At 39.4% G+C, this 13261-nt stretch overlaps 1 protein-coding gene across 7 annotated transcripts in view; it reads left to right on the top strand.

Annotated features, from left to right (window-relative positions):
• The window catches only part of ULK4 (unc-51 like kinase 4), a 358194-nt gene that overhangs the window by 38310 nt on the left and 306623 nt on the right, over positions 1-13261 (top strand). For all 7 annotated transcript variants that reach the window (XM_067560838.1, XM_067560836.1, XM_067560835.1 and 4 more), the window contains exons 13-17: positions 51-155; positions 3023-3083; positions 5829-6010; positions 7417-7463; positions 8556-8634. In XM_067560838.1, coding sequence (XP_067416939.1) covers positions 51-155; positions 3023-3083; positions 5829-6010; positions 7417-7463; positions 8556-8634 — 474 coding nt within the window. The remainder of the gene's footprint in view (positions 1-50; positions 156-3022; positions 3084-5828; positions 6011-7416; positions 7464-8555; positions 8635-13261) is intronic.

Raw genomic sequence — 13261 nt, 5'->3', positions numbered from 1 at the left:
AACTTGTCTTTGTTACAAACCAGACTACTGTATATTTGTTCTTGTTCTAGGCTAAAAATGTACACTCAAGCCAGCAGGACATGGAGTCCAAGATGAAAGAGCTCATCTACACAGAGTCTGACCTTTTTGTAACCCCTATTATTGATAATCCAAAGGTATGGTAAAATACAATATTAAATAATAGATTTAGGAACTTGCTGTGCTGTGCTATTTATTGCACAGATAAATCTTTAAACAGGGTGACCACTCTTTCCCTTTCCTTTATTGTTCTCATCATAAACAGTTCCACCCAGTCATCTGCCAAGCCTTCTGACAAGTTTTCTGCAGTTTTGTATGGCCCTGTTATACTGGCAGTATGGAGAATTGATTTATTTGGAGATCAAATATTAATCTGAAAGGATTTCCTACAATTAGTGGAAGCTACTAAATGGCACCTTAATCCTTATCTGGAAAACCTGTGCTCTTCTAGTCTGGAGAATCTTAAGCAGAGACTGCCACTTTTGTTAAATGGTGTGGTGGCTTCTATGTGTAAAAAAATGAAGTTATTTTAAACAACTTTAATCAGTAAATTGCAGGTGTTTGGACTAAAGCATTTTGTATTAGAGGGCAGCTGTCATTCTAACTGTGCAAAGACTATTTGCCTTCTAGTCTGTACTTATTATAAAGATCTCTGCTTTAAATGGAAAAACAAAAACAATGATCCTTTCTTTTAAATAGGTATTGTTCCTTAGTTCCACCATTTGAAGTCCCCCTATAAGTACTTCCTTATAATAATCTAAATAGTTGGCTTCTAAAGATAGTGTTTTCAAAGTGGAGAATTTTTTCCATTATTTAAAATTACATTTGATTTTAAACTGGTGAGTTCATTTGTCCCTGTCCAGTCTTTGTAAAGCTGTTGATAGTACATTTTATCAGTGAATTCCCTGGCCAGGGAAACTGTGTTAACATCTTTCCAGCAAAGGCCACTTTTAAACATGATTCTAGTTAACCTAGTTTAAATTCGAGCATAGGCTAATCCAAAGTGTCCTGTTGTATAACTTGATAGGCCCAAGAGCAGGTGATGTTTAATGATTGTACAAATGGGTTTTTGTTTTTGTTTGTTTTTTCATGACAGAACTTGATATTTTGTCAAGTCTGAGACATTTTCCTGAAAAAAATTTCTTTTGCCACAACTTTCACTCCACCGTTTGTTTGAGAGCAGTTTGCCCAGTAAAGATTACACTCAGATAAAACATCAGGGAATAAAAGGAAATGATACTTTTTCTTCTTCGAGTAGTGTCCCTGTGGGTGCTCCTCTAGGTGTTGGCGCGTCCTCGTGTCCTCAATCGGAGATTTCGCCAGGAGTACCTTTTCGGGTCGTACATGTGCTGTCTCGCAGTGCCGTTGGCGCTCCTTTTGGCACACGTGACATAGACCCCTCAGTTCCTTCTCAACCATCTGCGGTCCAAGACTGAGCTCCCAGCCGTTCTTTATAGCCCACTAGAAATCTTCGATAAGTCTTTTCTTTTCTATTTTCGTAAAGTTATTCAGTTGATCTGTAGTTTAGTATACCTTACCTTAATCCTCCCCCATTGGGGGGGAAGAAAAATTTCCCTCAGACTTACCCTTTAGTTATAGATAGCATTATGCTGGGTTTTCCCAGCTTCAAACGCTGCATCTCGTGCAGGGATGCTATGCCTGCTTCAGATGGACACTCCGAGTGCATCAGATGCCTGGGTGGAGGACATATTGCTCAGAAATGCATCCATTGCACAAACCTAAAAGCCACAGCCAGGCATGACCGGGACCTCCTCCTGAAACTAATTCTCATGGAGCGGTTGCTAAGACCTGCCTCAGACCCTGGGCAGAGTAATGTCTCCCCACAAGAAAACATCAGAAAAAGGCATTCTACTCCATCCACAATGGAGCATGCCAAGAAAAGGAGATCACCTGAAAAGGACAAAGATTTCAGTACCAAAGAGGCTCTAAGTTCCTCCGGTACTATGACCTCATTGACAAAGAGAGAGTCTCATCACTCCTTAAGGAGCTGAGAGATTAAAACAAACAGCCCTGTGCCAAGATGGCACCATCTAAAGCAATGGTCCACACAACGGCTGTAACCACCTCAACAGTGGCACCGACTTGGACCTTGGCACCAAGAAGTGGCACGGTACTGTCTAAGGAAATGGCCTGCACAGTGGCACCGACTTACCCCTCAGTGCCAATAAGCTTGTACACCTGGAGACAGGAGGACCAGTTGAGAGAGTCTGATGCTTCTAATGTCTGTGGTTGTGCTGCTGGATCCATCCTTTTTGCACTGAGCTCAGTTCCACAAGGCTATAATGGTCTGAAAAAGCTGTCCTGGATGGGTCATAGACTGCCAGACCTAGTAGTCTGGTCCAGAGTCCACAGTCATAAGGCAGAAGTCAAGAGTCATTGAGTTGGGATATACTGGGAGGTCAGGAGCAGGAGACAAACTGGAGATCAGAACCACAAATTGGGAACTGGAGTCAGGATACCAGGGAGTCAGAGGTGGGAGACAAACTGAAGGTCAGGAACCATAAGTCAGATGCCAGCAGTTAAGCTGGGTCAGAAAGCCAGGAGATTGAGCAGGAAGAATGAAACACAAGGCACACAGTCCAGAGGGGAGTGGTACTCAGTTCAGTCAGCTTCTTGGTCCTGCTGCTAACTTAAGCAGAGCCAGCAGCTAATCAGCTGCTTTGGGACTCTGCTGGTTGGACCTCGCGGTGAAGCCTTACACTGAGGCTAGACTATATGGGTCTCAGGTAATCTTCTGCTAGGTGGAGGGTTGTGGAGCGTGGCTGCTTCCATGGGCCTTGAGGGCCCGAGTTCAAGGCCTGTGGCTCATTGATACTTCATCTATAATGGCAGAAGTGGCTTGTATTGTGTGTGTGTGCCAAATATATTTTTGTCTCTTTATCTGTGTTTATTTATCTACTTAAGGACTTTCACAAACGCTTTAAAAATATCTAAAATAGTCTTGAGTCAAGCCACTGTTTTTTGTATTTTGTTTTTTTTCCAGATAATGAAACAAGCACCGGTTAGATTTGACTTAAAAATGTTACATATACCAGCACATTCAGGTACAGTCCTGCTGAAGTTGGTAAAATGTATAAGTGCTTCACATGATAGCATATACTTGTATAGCATGTTTTCATTCTCTTTATAAAAAAAAAATGCGAGTCCTGTAGCACTTAAAAGACTAACAAATGTAATTTCTGCAGGCATAAGCTTTCCTGGGCTGCAACCCACTTCGTCAGATGCAAGAAATAGAAATCAGATAGGGGGTATATATATATATATACATCTAAGGGTAAGGAAAAACAATGGGGAGGGTAGGTGTTAGCAAAGTCCATTCAGTAGAGTAGATGAGGCTTATTCACAACCATTGATTAGAAGGTGAGAATGTGTGAACAGTGACAATTACTTCTTGTAATGAGATAACCATTCCAAGTCCCTTTTCAGACCCAGTTTGATTGTGTCAAGTTTGCATATGAGTTCCAGCTCTGCAGTTTCTCATTGAAGTCTGTTTTTGACGTCTTTTGCCTAGTGACAGTCTGGTTTGGCCAATGTACATAGCAGAGGGGCATTGAATAAATGAACACAAATCAGACATAAAAAATGGTAACATCCATAAACCAGTCGGAGAGCACTTCAATCTCCCAGGACGCTCTGTAGCTGACTTGAAAGTTGCCATACTTCTACAAAAAAACTTCACATACTGTTATTTCAAGTCCCAGTTTCTCCCCTCCTGACTCTTCATTTAACCCGATCTTCTCTCCCCTCCTGCCCGCACTGACTCCCAGTCTCCCTCTCTGGGCTCCTCATCCAGTTTACCCCTGCTCTGTTTCCTAGTCCCAGTCTTGTTTTCTAGCCAGTCCCAGGTCCTCCCCGTGTCCTGGCTCTTCATCCACTCAATGCTCTCACCACCCTCAATTAACTCTCAGTCCCTCCCCCCATTTCCCTCATCATTTGTCTCCTTGCCTAACTGTTCTGAGCCTTCGCTCCCCCCATGTCCCAATCTCAGTCTCCTTGACCAATTCGTTCTTCCCACAGCTGCTAGTAACAGTTTCTCGCCCCATCCTCAAGTCCTAGTCTCACTAGACTCCTTGTCTCAATCTATCCTTTCTGTCCTCCTCGGTCCAGTTCTTGTCTTTATTCAAATCAGATTGGATAGCTTCCTCCTTCATGCTGCTAAGGTGCCAGCAGGAAGGGCTACTGAGAGCACAGGAGAGACACACTCTTTGCTTCTCCCCACTCTGGCCCAGATTACCAGTTACAGGGAAAGTCCAGCTTCGTCCCTGTTGTCCTGGACTGACGAATGCTCATTTGCTCTTCAGGGATGGTGCATGTACATTCTGGTGAGTGACTGAAGCTATGAGAGGCTAGAGCATGCTCAGTGAGGTTGTAATCTTTGGAGATTTTTAGCTGCTAAAATTGAAGAAGCCTTTACTGAACATGTGAAAACCAAGATTTTCAAAGATTTATCATTTGGCCAGATTTGGGTGGATTTTCACAGACAGCAAAAATCACATCACAACAGCCACCCTGCTGCCAATGTTCAAGTCCCTGCCCCGACTTAGCATGGTGGCACTAGAGTTTTTAAAAAAGGTTGCCAGAATTTCTTAACAGGGTCAAAGCAGTGTATTTTTTCTCTTATCATTCCTGGAAAGGGTTGAACTATTCTGGCAGAAATTTTCCAGAGAAATTTCAACCTGAGGCAGATACCTGACATGGAAAATTTCAGACCAAATGGTTAAAATTTGGCAGCTATAAGTAGGGTCTTATAATGGGAAGTGTTGCTAAATCATAATAAAAGGTAACGTTACCAGTCCTGCCTATAATTATTAAATGTTCTTAATGCTCAGCATGAAGTAATTTTTTTTGGCATCAGATGAAGTTATTTATAAAAACAAAAGGCCTATTGTTATCAAGAGTGAAATGCTTGTTCCTTTGCATACTTCCTTTTGGTCTATTTAGGGAGGGATTTTTAAGATATATTATGTTGGAAAATGGATTTCAGCCAAAAATGTGTTCCTTTTGGATTCAGGTGGCATCTCACTCTAGTAAATTTTTGCTTCTCTGATGAGACTCAAGGTTAAAATAAATACCTAAAGCCTGATTCTCTTCTTGCTTATGCTGGTGTAAGAATTAGTCCCCTTAAATATTTTCAGGAACAGTCAACACGTTCACTAGGAAAATGTCTGGATATAATTTTTAAAAAAATACAAATTAATATTCTACTTTTAGGGGTGCTAGAAGGAAGGATTGCTTAGCCTTAGGGATTAATAGTAGAATTTTCATGGCTTTCCTTGTAGACATGTTGTGAGTAATAGATTTGGAGTCATGAAATTAATTCTAATCCCATCTGCAGTCTGGCTCTTTGTTCAAGTCACTGATACTACAAATGTTTAAGCAGATGCATACCTGCACACATACTTCAAAAATATTGTTGTTGATTCTGAGCACTTCCTTTGATCCGTGGGAAGGCAGAGTGGATTTACCTAAGCAAGGGCCAAATCAAAACTGTGAACAAGGACCTAGGGGATTTTGCTCTTTGAAAATAGTTTTGTACACTTATCACTATCTGTTATGTTTTGTACCCTCTGTTTTCTCTTGGTCTTTTTGATGATTCTCATAATTATATTCTAATAAAATAATTAAATTCTATGGCTTCATATTGTTGTAAATATCAGAGTTGTGATTGCATCCAAAAGTTTTAAAATTGCTTTGGTTCATGTTGACATAACTATATTTTAGTATTTAAAAGTAAAATTAAAGATGGCAATTCATAATCTTTAAACTGCTGCTGATATTTTTATGTGCAGCTGAGAAGCTATCATCTCTGAAAGAAATGGACTGGAATGACTTTTTGCAACAAATGTGCTCACTGATTGACTCCACTGAGAAGAATACAGGGGCAGCACGAGCTAAATTGAATTTACTGTGCTATCTGTGCACTGTGGCTGGCCACAAGGAAGTAGCAACCAGGTTAATCAGCTCACAGCTGGTAAGTAGTAAAGTTCACAGAGAGTCAGCATGATTCAGATGCCAGCCATTGCAGCAAGAGTCAGCTGCCTTTAGTAATGGTGCCCTTTACTTCTATTTTAAGAAACTGTTGGTATAAACACACATACAGTATAGCCAATTAAGGACAAAGTAATGAAATGTACCAGTTAGGTTTCTTGAAAAGAAGTTGTGGGGCATTGTCTGTCTTTTAGACTCCAGATGAATTTTTTTTTATGATTCGCTATGTTAATAAAGAGTTAACTAAGTAATTATTTTAACTGCAACATTAATAGGACCTTGAAATGTTATAAGATGCTATAAATTGTTTTTTATTTATAGAAGCGGTAACACAGAAAACTGCTTTTGGAAAAAAATGTGCATATGAAAATGTTAGACAATCCTCCTTGACCATACTTTTCTAAAAATATTTTCTAAAACATGTACAATCATTAAGGAAACAAAACTGTATGAGACAACCAGCTTTGCTGGACTCTGGGTGGTAGCTTAAGACATTTTTCACAATCTTTCATATGCAGAAAATAGCAATAACTTACACTTTCCTTCTTTGTATTTTAACTATGAAAGTTCTCTCCACAGTCTCTCAGAATTATTATAATATAACAAACTGCTTTTTAAAATACATTTTACAGTTTTGAATTTTGAGATTTTTTTTTCTTCAGTTTATTTCCAACTCCATTGAAGTCAAATTCTGCCCTCAACTAAACTCATTGCAATTATAGTGAAGTAAATAAGGGCAGAGTTTTTCCCACACATCCATTAGACAAACAAGATCATAACCTTTGGAGACAGAGGCCTGTTAGATCATAGCCCTATGTGAGGGCTGGAAATAGTCCTGCCAGATTGCATACGTGGTTGATATTAGACTTAATATTAGCCAAAACAATTGTACTGCGGAGTAACAGAGAATTTTTAAGTTGGTTAGTTGGTTTATTTAGTTCAGATGAATAGCCTTTTCAGATTTTTATCAGTAGTCTGTATATTGCTTTTGTGTTTTCCAGTTTTCTTTATATTCATGAAAGAAGCCCAATTTCCTTAAATGCCTAATCTAAATTCTATACTATATACTTTTGTGTGTGTTGGCAATCACAATTTTCTTGTATATATTTATTTTTATTTGGTGAATATTTTTTTAAACAAAGCTTCAAACATCTCACTTTTTTAAAATGACAGGGACACAAAATTTGAAGATTTTTCCAAACTATCAGTACAGCCTTTTGAATCAATGGGTTTTGAACAGCACCAAAGGTTTTTTGTAGTCAGAGTACAAAATAGACATTTAAAACAAATCTAACTATATATTTCCATAAGGTTTATATCTTTATTTTCATACATTAACAAGGAATTTTTGAGAAATAAAAATGTGTATTTATCTATTTTTTATTCTAGTTCCCATTATTAATACAACAGTTGCGGGCAGCTCCAAATTGGGATATGTAAGTAACAAGTAATTCATCAGTAATGAATTTGTTCCAATGCTGGTTGTTGTTGAATATTTTACAGGGCATGCTTTAAGCATTTGTTTATGCCCTGTCAATTCTGCTATGGCTTACTTTAAAAGAGGAATGACAGACATTAGACAACATAGTGGTATGCATACTGAGATGAACTTCTTCAGTACATCAAGACTAATAAGATCCATTACATTTTAGCTACTATCAATTTTAACTTGTGGTTGGTAATTTTACTTATTTTATAAATAATAAATAAATGTATTCTAAGAGTTGTGTTATTAGATTTAATTAATGATATTTAGGCAAATGAAGAATCACATAGTATCTTTCTCAATTTCTTTTACAACCTGATGCTCTGTTACAATTATTCCTGAATAAGTTTCTCTCAACAATAGTATACAAAACTAAGTAGAAAAAGAAAAGGACCTGAAATTACATGTAAAAATTCTTGAATGTAGTTTGTATTAACCAATCCCTACCATAACTAAGTATAATATCCATAATGATAGAGACTTTCTTTGAAGCAATCCTATCAAAAAATTATAATGTAATAATGCCCTCTGCTGGTTATTTTATAAAAAGCTTGAATTTTTTTATCCCTTATTTTTAAAATGAAAAAGGTAGTTTTAGCCCTATATCTTAAGTTAATTTGCTGTCATGCTGTTTATTTTGACAACTGGAGTCAAAGGTTTAAAATGACTTATGGTTTTTCTACATTTTAAACAAACCATGCAGATGAGTATCATTAATGAATTATTTAGATATAATATTTATACTAACATACACTCTACTGTACAAAGGGAAGGACCATAATGTTTTGCACAGGTAATTGCACAAGTCATAATCAATGGAGCTACTGAAATAAAATGCCGTTTTAAAGGGCAGTGTCGAAGAACAAATTCTGGGTTTTTGCAACTACTTAATTTGTAAAATTGTGCTTCAAAATTGCATGCACTTAGCAATCTGTGTACAATATGCCGTTATAAATAACTAAGTAGTTGAACTTCTTTGATCGTTTTCTCTTTTTCAAATTTTAATTTTTTTATGAAGCTAACCAATATTTTTAATTCACAGACGTGCCAAAGTAGCCAGAGTGATTGCTTTGCTTGCATTGCATACAACTGAACTTAAAGAAAATGTACCTGTTACTGAGGTAACTTTCCTTTTGATTAATTAAGTTGTCAAAATTCAGAAGAATATTGATATTTTTATTAGAAAACTCAGACGTTTTCATAGCTTTTATTGAACTCTGCTTTATTTTTCCTCCAAATGTGAAAATGCATATAATGAATCCTATTAGCTAAATGTATAAATTCACATTGTAATATATTTTTGCAATAGTTGTGATTGTTACTTACAAATATACTTTGGCAGAACTACAATATGTACAATCTTTTTCATAAGCATAGTTTTGCAGGTATTTGTTACTAGGCTACCACAATTCTTTTTGACTGAATTTTGGTATAATATAGAAATATTAATTGGGTTTCTCTATAGTCAGTCATCCTCAAAGGTGTGGTTATTATTACTATTATTATTAAAGAAAACCAAATAAGTCTGATAACTAAATTCTGGGAAAAGGATTTAGGGATGGAACTCAGTTTGACATTCCATGAAGAACATAATACTGCAGGGGAAAATCATTTAATATGAGAACAAAAATGTCTTTATTCCATGCCATTTACATTTTTAAATCTTTTATAAATTTTCACACTCTGATGGTTAGCTGACATGACTCAATCAGAAGACTAGATAAACACATACATTTCATTTTTATTTTTCTATGTGCACATATACACAAAGCTCCTGAACTTGGTGGCAGCCAGTCATTCATATTTATCTAAAGTGTTTAAGATTGATGTGATTTCTACAAAAACTGTGAAATTCAACAACTGAAGAGATTTTCACGCATGGCTCCTATTATTCAGTGGACATCAGCACAGTTGCTAAAATTCCTCCTAACACAAATACACATCCTTCTTGTGCAGATCTGGCTGCAGGAGAGAGTTTAGCATAGGGTTCCGCAACCTTTTGGGAGGGGGGTGCCAACTCTTCCCCCCAGCCCCTCTCTCATGTGCCATGGGCCCAGCGCATTGGCCAGGGTATTAGGCAATGTCAATGTCATTTTTCTGATATTTTAATGAAACCAAAGGCATTAAAGGATAGTTCCAAGATACACATGCAGGTTTTGGTTTCAGGTGTTTGGCTAGAAAACCTTTGTGGTATAGCAGATATGTTATCCCACCTAAAGTGTGGAATAACAAACACTGATGAAATATACTTCCATTAAGTGATTTTAAAGGAAGAAATTGAACAATTGGTGCATTGAGCTAATAATACTACTTTTTGTCCAAACTATGTCCCATTTTGGTCATCTTCCATATAAACTCAAAAAGCCTGTAGATTTGGGTGTGTGGATGCAACCATTAAGTGTTTCAGCCCAGGACAAACTACTGACTTGGGGTAGATTCAAACTGAAGTGCTAGAAGTGAAAAGCTCCATATCCATTGTCATTTCCAGAACTATCTGGTATCTGAATCAAATTATTTTTTAATATTTCTGGTAGGCTAGTTGGGAAAATGAGCGTCTAAGTGAGCTTGTATGTATTACATTGTTCATAAGATGTTTGCTATTTTTGCCTTAATGATGATTATTCTAAATAAAATTTTCCCAAAGAAGAATTTTGTTTTCAATCACCCATAGATAAAAAGTATTGTTCAGCTTCTAATAATCATTGAGACCAGACAGTTGACCCACATGAACAGAATCCAGTGCAAATACTTTGATGACTTCAAAGTAATCTGTAAATATATCCATTTTGATATCAGATAAATGTAGGCTATACAAAGAACTGGTTGAGGTGCAGAGCTCTAAGTGGTGGCCACTGTGTTGCCTATTGAGTCATCATAGCAGTATCAAAACTGGACAGTGTGACTTCTTCAAAGAACATAAGTACCAGTAACTTTTAAAATATATTTTTTAATACTGGGGTTTTTTTGTTTATTTTCCTCAAACTGACATTGGCTAGCTCCTACACTGACACCCTATGAGCTGACGACAGAGCTTTGTGATTGTGATGTAACCTCACACTCATGCTGGGGTTAAGTGACATTTTCTAAAGTGTAAGGCCGTTTTTAAATGTTTGTTTACAATTCTATGCCCTTGAGATATTAAAAATAATCCTTTCAAAATTGCAATATTTTGACTACCTGGGGCTCCATAATGAAATTTGTGGAGTCTATTTCAATTGACTCCAAGAAAGAATTTACAATCTTGGTGGAGGAGGGCAAGGCAACAGCGAAGGCTTTGCTATGGCAGCATTAGACATGGCTGATGCAGCAGCCCATATTATGGCTTCGGGAGTATCAATCTGCCAAAGCCTGTGGCTGCAGGCATCGGGTCTCCCCCATGAGGTCCAACAGACTGTGCAGGACCTCCCTTTCAAGGGCTAGTCACTATTCTTGGACCAGAGCAATGCAAAATGGCATAGTTTAAAGGCCTCTAGGGCCACCCTCAAGTCCCTGGGCCTACAAACACCAGCACCCAAGAGGAGGCATTTTAGGGCGCAAACGCTTCCTTGTGTCTACCAGCCCCACCAAAGGCAGGATTTTAATCACCAAAGGGGCAGAAACAACAAAAGGAAGCCTTGTCAGACTTCATCCTGCCCAGCAAAACTACCTCTGGGTCCCGAAGCATAACTTTTGAGGTTGCGCCCGGAGACAGCATATCAATACGAACCTTGGATCTTTTACTCCTATTATTTTCAAACCACTTATCCGTGCATGGGCCCAGATTATGTCAGACAGTTGGATAATACACATGGTGGAACTGGGATGCTCTCTCCAATTCAACTCCCTCCCACCCTCACATTCCCCACCTTCCCTGTCCCTCTTCAGGGACCCCTCTCATGAGTAACTTCTGATTCAAGAGGTTCAGCAGTTCCAAAAGGTGGGAACGGTGTAAGATGTTCCTCTGGAACTCTGGGTGGAAGTGGCTTCTATTCCCGTTATTGCCTAATTCTGAAAGCTAAGGGCCGATCCTAGAGCTCAGAAACCTCAGCAGATACCTGAAGAAGTTGAGGTTCCGAATGTTCTCTCTGGCATCAATCATCCCTTTACTGGATCCAGTAGATTGGTATGCCACCCTCGACCGGAAAGATGCGTGTTTCCATGTGTCAATCTTCCCAAGACACAGGAGTTCCTTTGCTCTGTGGTCAACTGTTCACACTACCAGTCTGCAGTACTGCCTTCGGCCTCTCAGCAGCCCCCAGAGTCTTCATGAAATGCATGCCAATGGTGGCTGCATTCCTCAGAAAGAGGAGAATTCTTGGATGATTGGTTGATCGAAGACAACTCTAGACAACAAATGGAATTGAACATAGAATTCATAAAGCTGACGTTCACCAGACTGGCCCTTCGGATGAACACACAAAAATCATTCCTGACTTCCACACAAAGGATAGAATTTATAGGAGCAGTCATAGACTCAAACCAAGCCAGGACTTTCCTTTCAGAGTCACGATTCTGGAACATTCTCTCCATCAACACCCTATGATCACAGGCAGAAACTGCTTGAGACTGTTGGGCCATTTGGCAGCCTGTACTCAGGTGGTTCAGCATACCAGACTGCGCTTCAGACTTTACAAGCATGGTTGGCATCAGTTTACCGACCATCCCGGGATTGTGTAGACGAGATAGTGTTGATCCCGGCACCAGTATTGGACACACTCCGTTGGGGGCTAGACCAGAGTGTGGTATGTGTGGGAGTCTCATTTTCAGGTCCATCTCCCATCCTGACCCTAGTGACCGACACCTCAGACTTGTGCTGGGGGGCACATGTGGGTCAACTAAGGACTCAATGGCTGTGGTTACAAGAAGACCTGTCCACCCACATCGACATAAGGGAATTGAAAGTGGTACGACTTGCCTGTCAAGCCTTCAGGGTTCACATGGAAGGCAAATGCGTTGTGGAAAAAACAGACAACACAACAGCTATGTTCTCTATAAACAACAGGGTGGTGCTCCTTCCTCTCTCCTGTGTCAGGAAGCCCTTGACCTCTGGCACTTCTGTATAGCCTACACAGTTCACATAGAAGCTTTGTACCTACCAGGGTCCCAGAACATTCTTGTGGACTATCTCACCAGGTCGATATCTACCCACAAGTGGTCTCTTCACCCAGATGTGCTGAATGATATCTTCCAAAGGTGGGGAACTCCCCTGATAGACCTGTTTGTGACGAAGTCCAACAGAAAATGTGTGTGGTTCTGCTCTTTCCAGAACCACATTCTGGGATCAATTGCAGATGCTTTCCTCATTCCCTGGTCAGGAGCTCTATTCTTTGCCTTCCCCCTGATACCTCTAGTGCACAAGGTCCTTCTGAAGGTCAAGAAGGGCAAGTTGGCAATGATGTTGGTAGCCCTGGTGTGGCAGCTCCAGCATTTGTTCACCACGCTGGTCAAGCTCTCAGCAGAGGCCCCCATCCGTCTTCTGTTAGTGCCAGATCTGATCATACAAGATCAGGGCTACCCTCATCACCTGAACCTGCAATCCCTACACCTCACAGCATGGAAGTTCCGTCACTGAACCAGCAGGAGATGGAGTGTTTGGAGCAGGTCAGAGAGATCCTCCTGGGGAGATGGAAATCTTCCACTAAGGCTACCTACCTAGAAAAATGGAAGAGATTCTCTCTTTAGTCCATGCAGAAGGGAACTTCTCTGGAGATGTCACCAATACCACTCCTCCTGGACTATCTGTTACATCTTAAACATCAGGGATTCTCG

This window comes from Emydura macquarii, unplaced genomic scaffold, assembly GCF_026122565.2.
Source record: "Emydura macquarii macquarii isolate MOO-44397 ecotype Brisbane River unplaced genomic scaffold, CSIRO-AGI_Emac_v2 contig_2321, whole genome shotgun sequence".
Lineage (NCBI taxonomy): Eukaryota > Metazoa > Chordata > Testudines > Chelidae > Emydura > Emydura macquarii.
The sequence above is the reverse complement of the archived record's forward strand: the minus strand, read 5'-3'. Positions and strand labels throughout refer to the sequence as shown.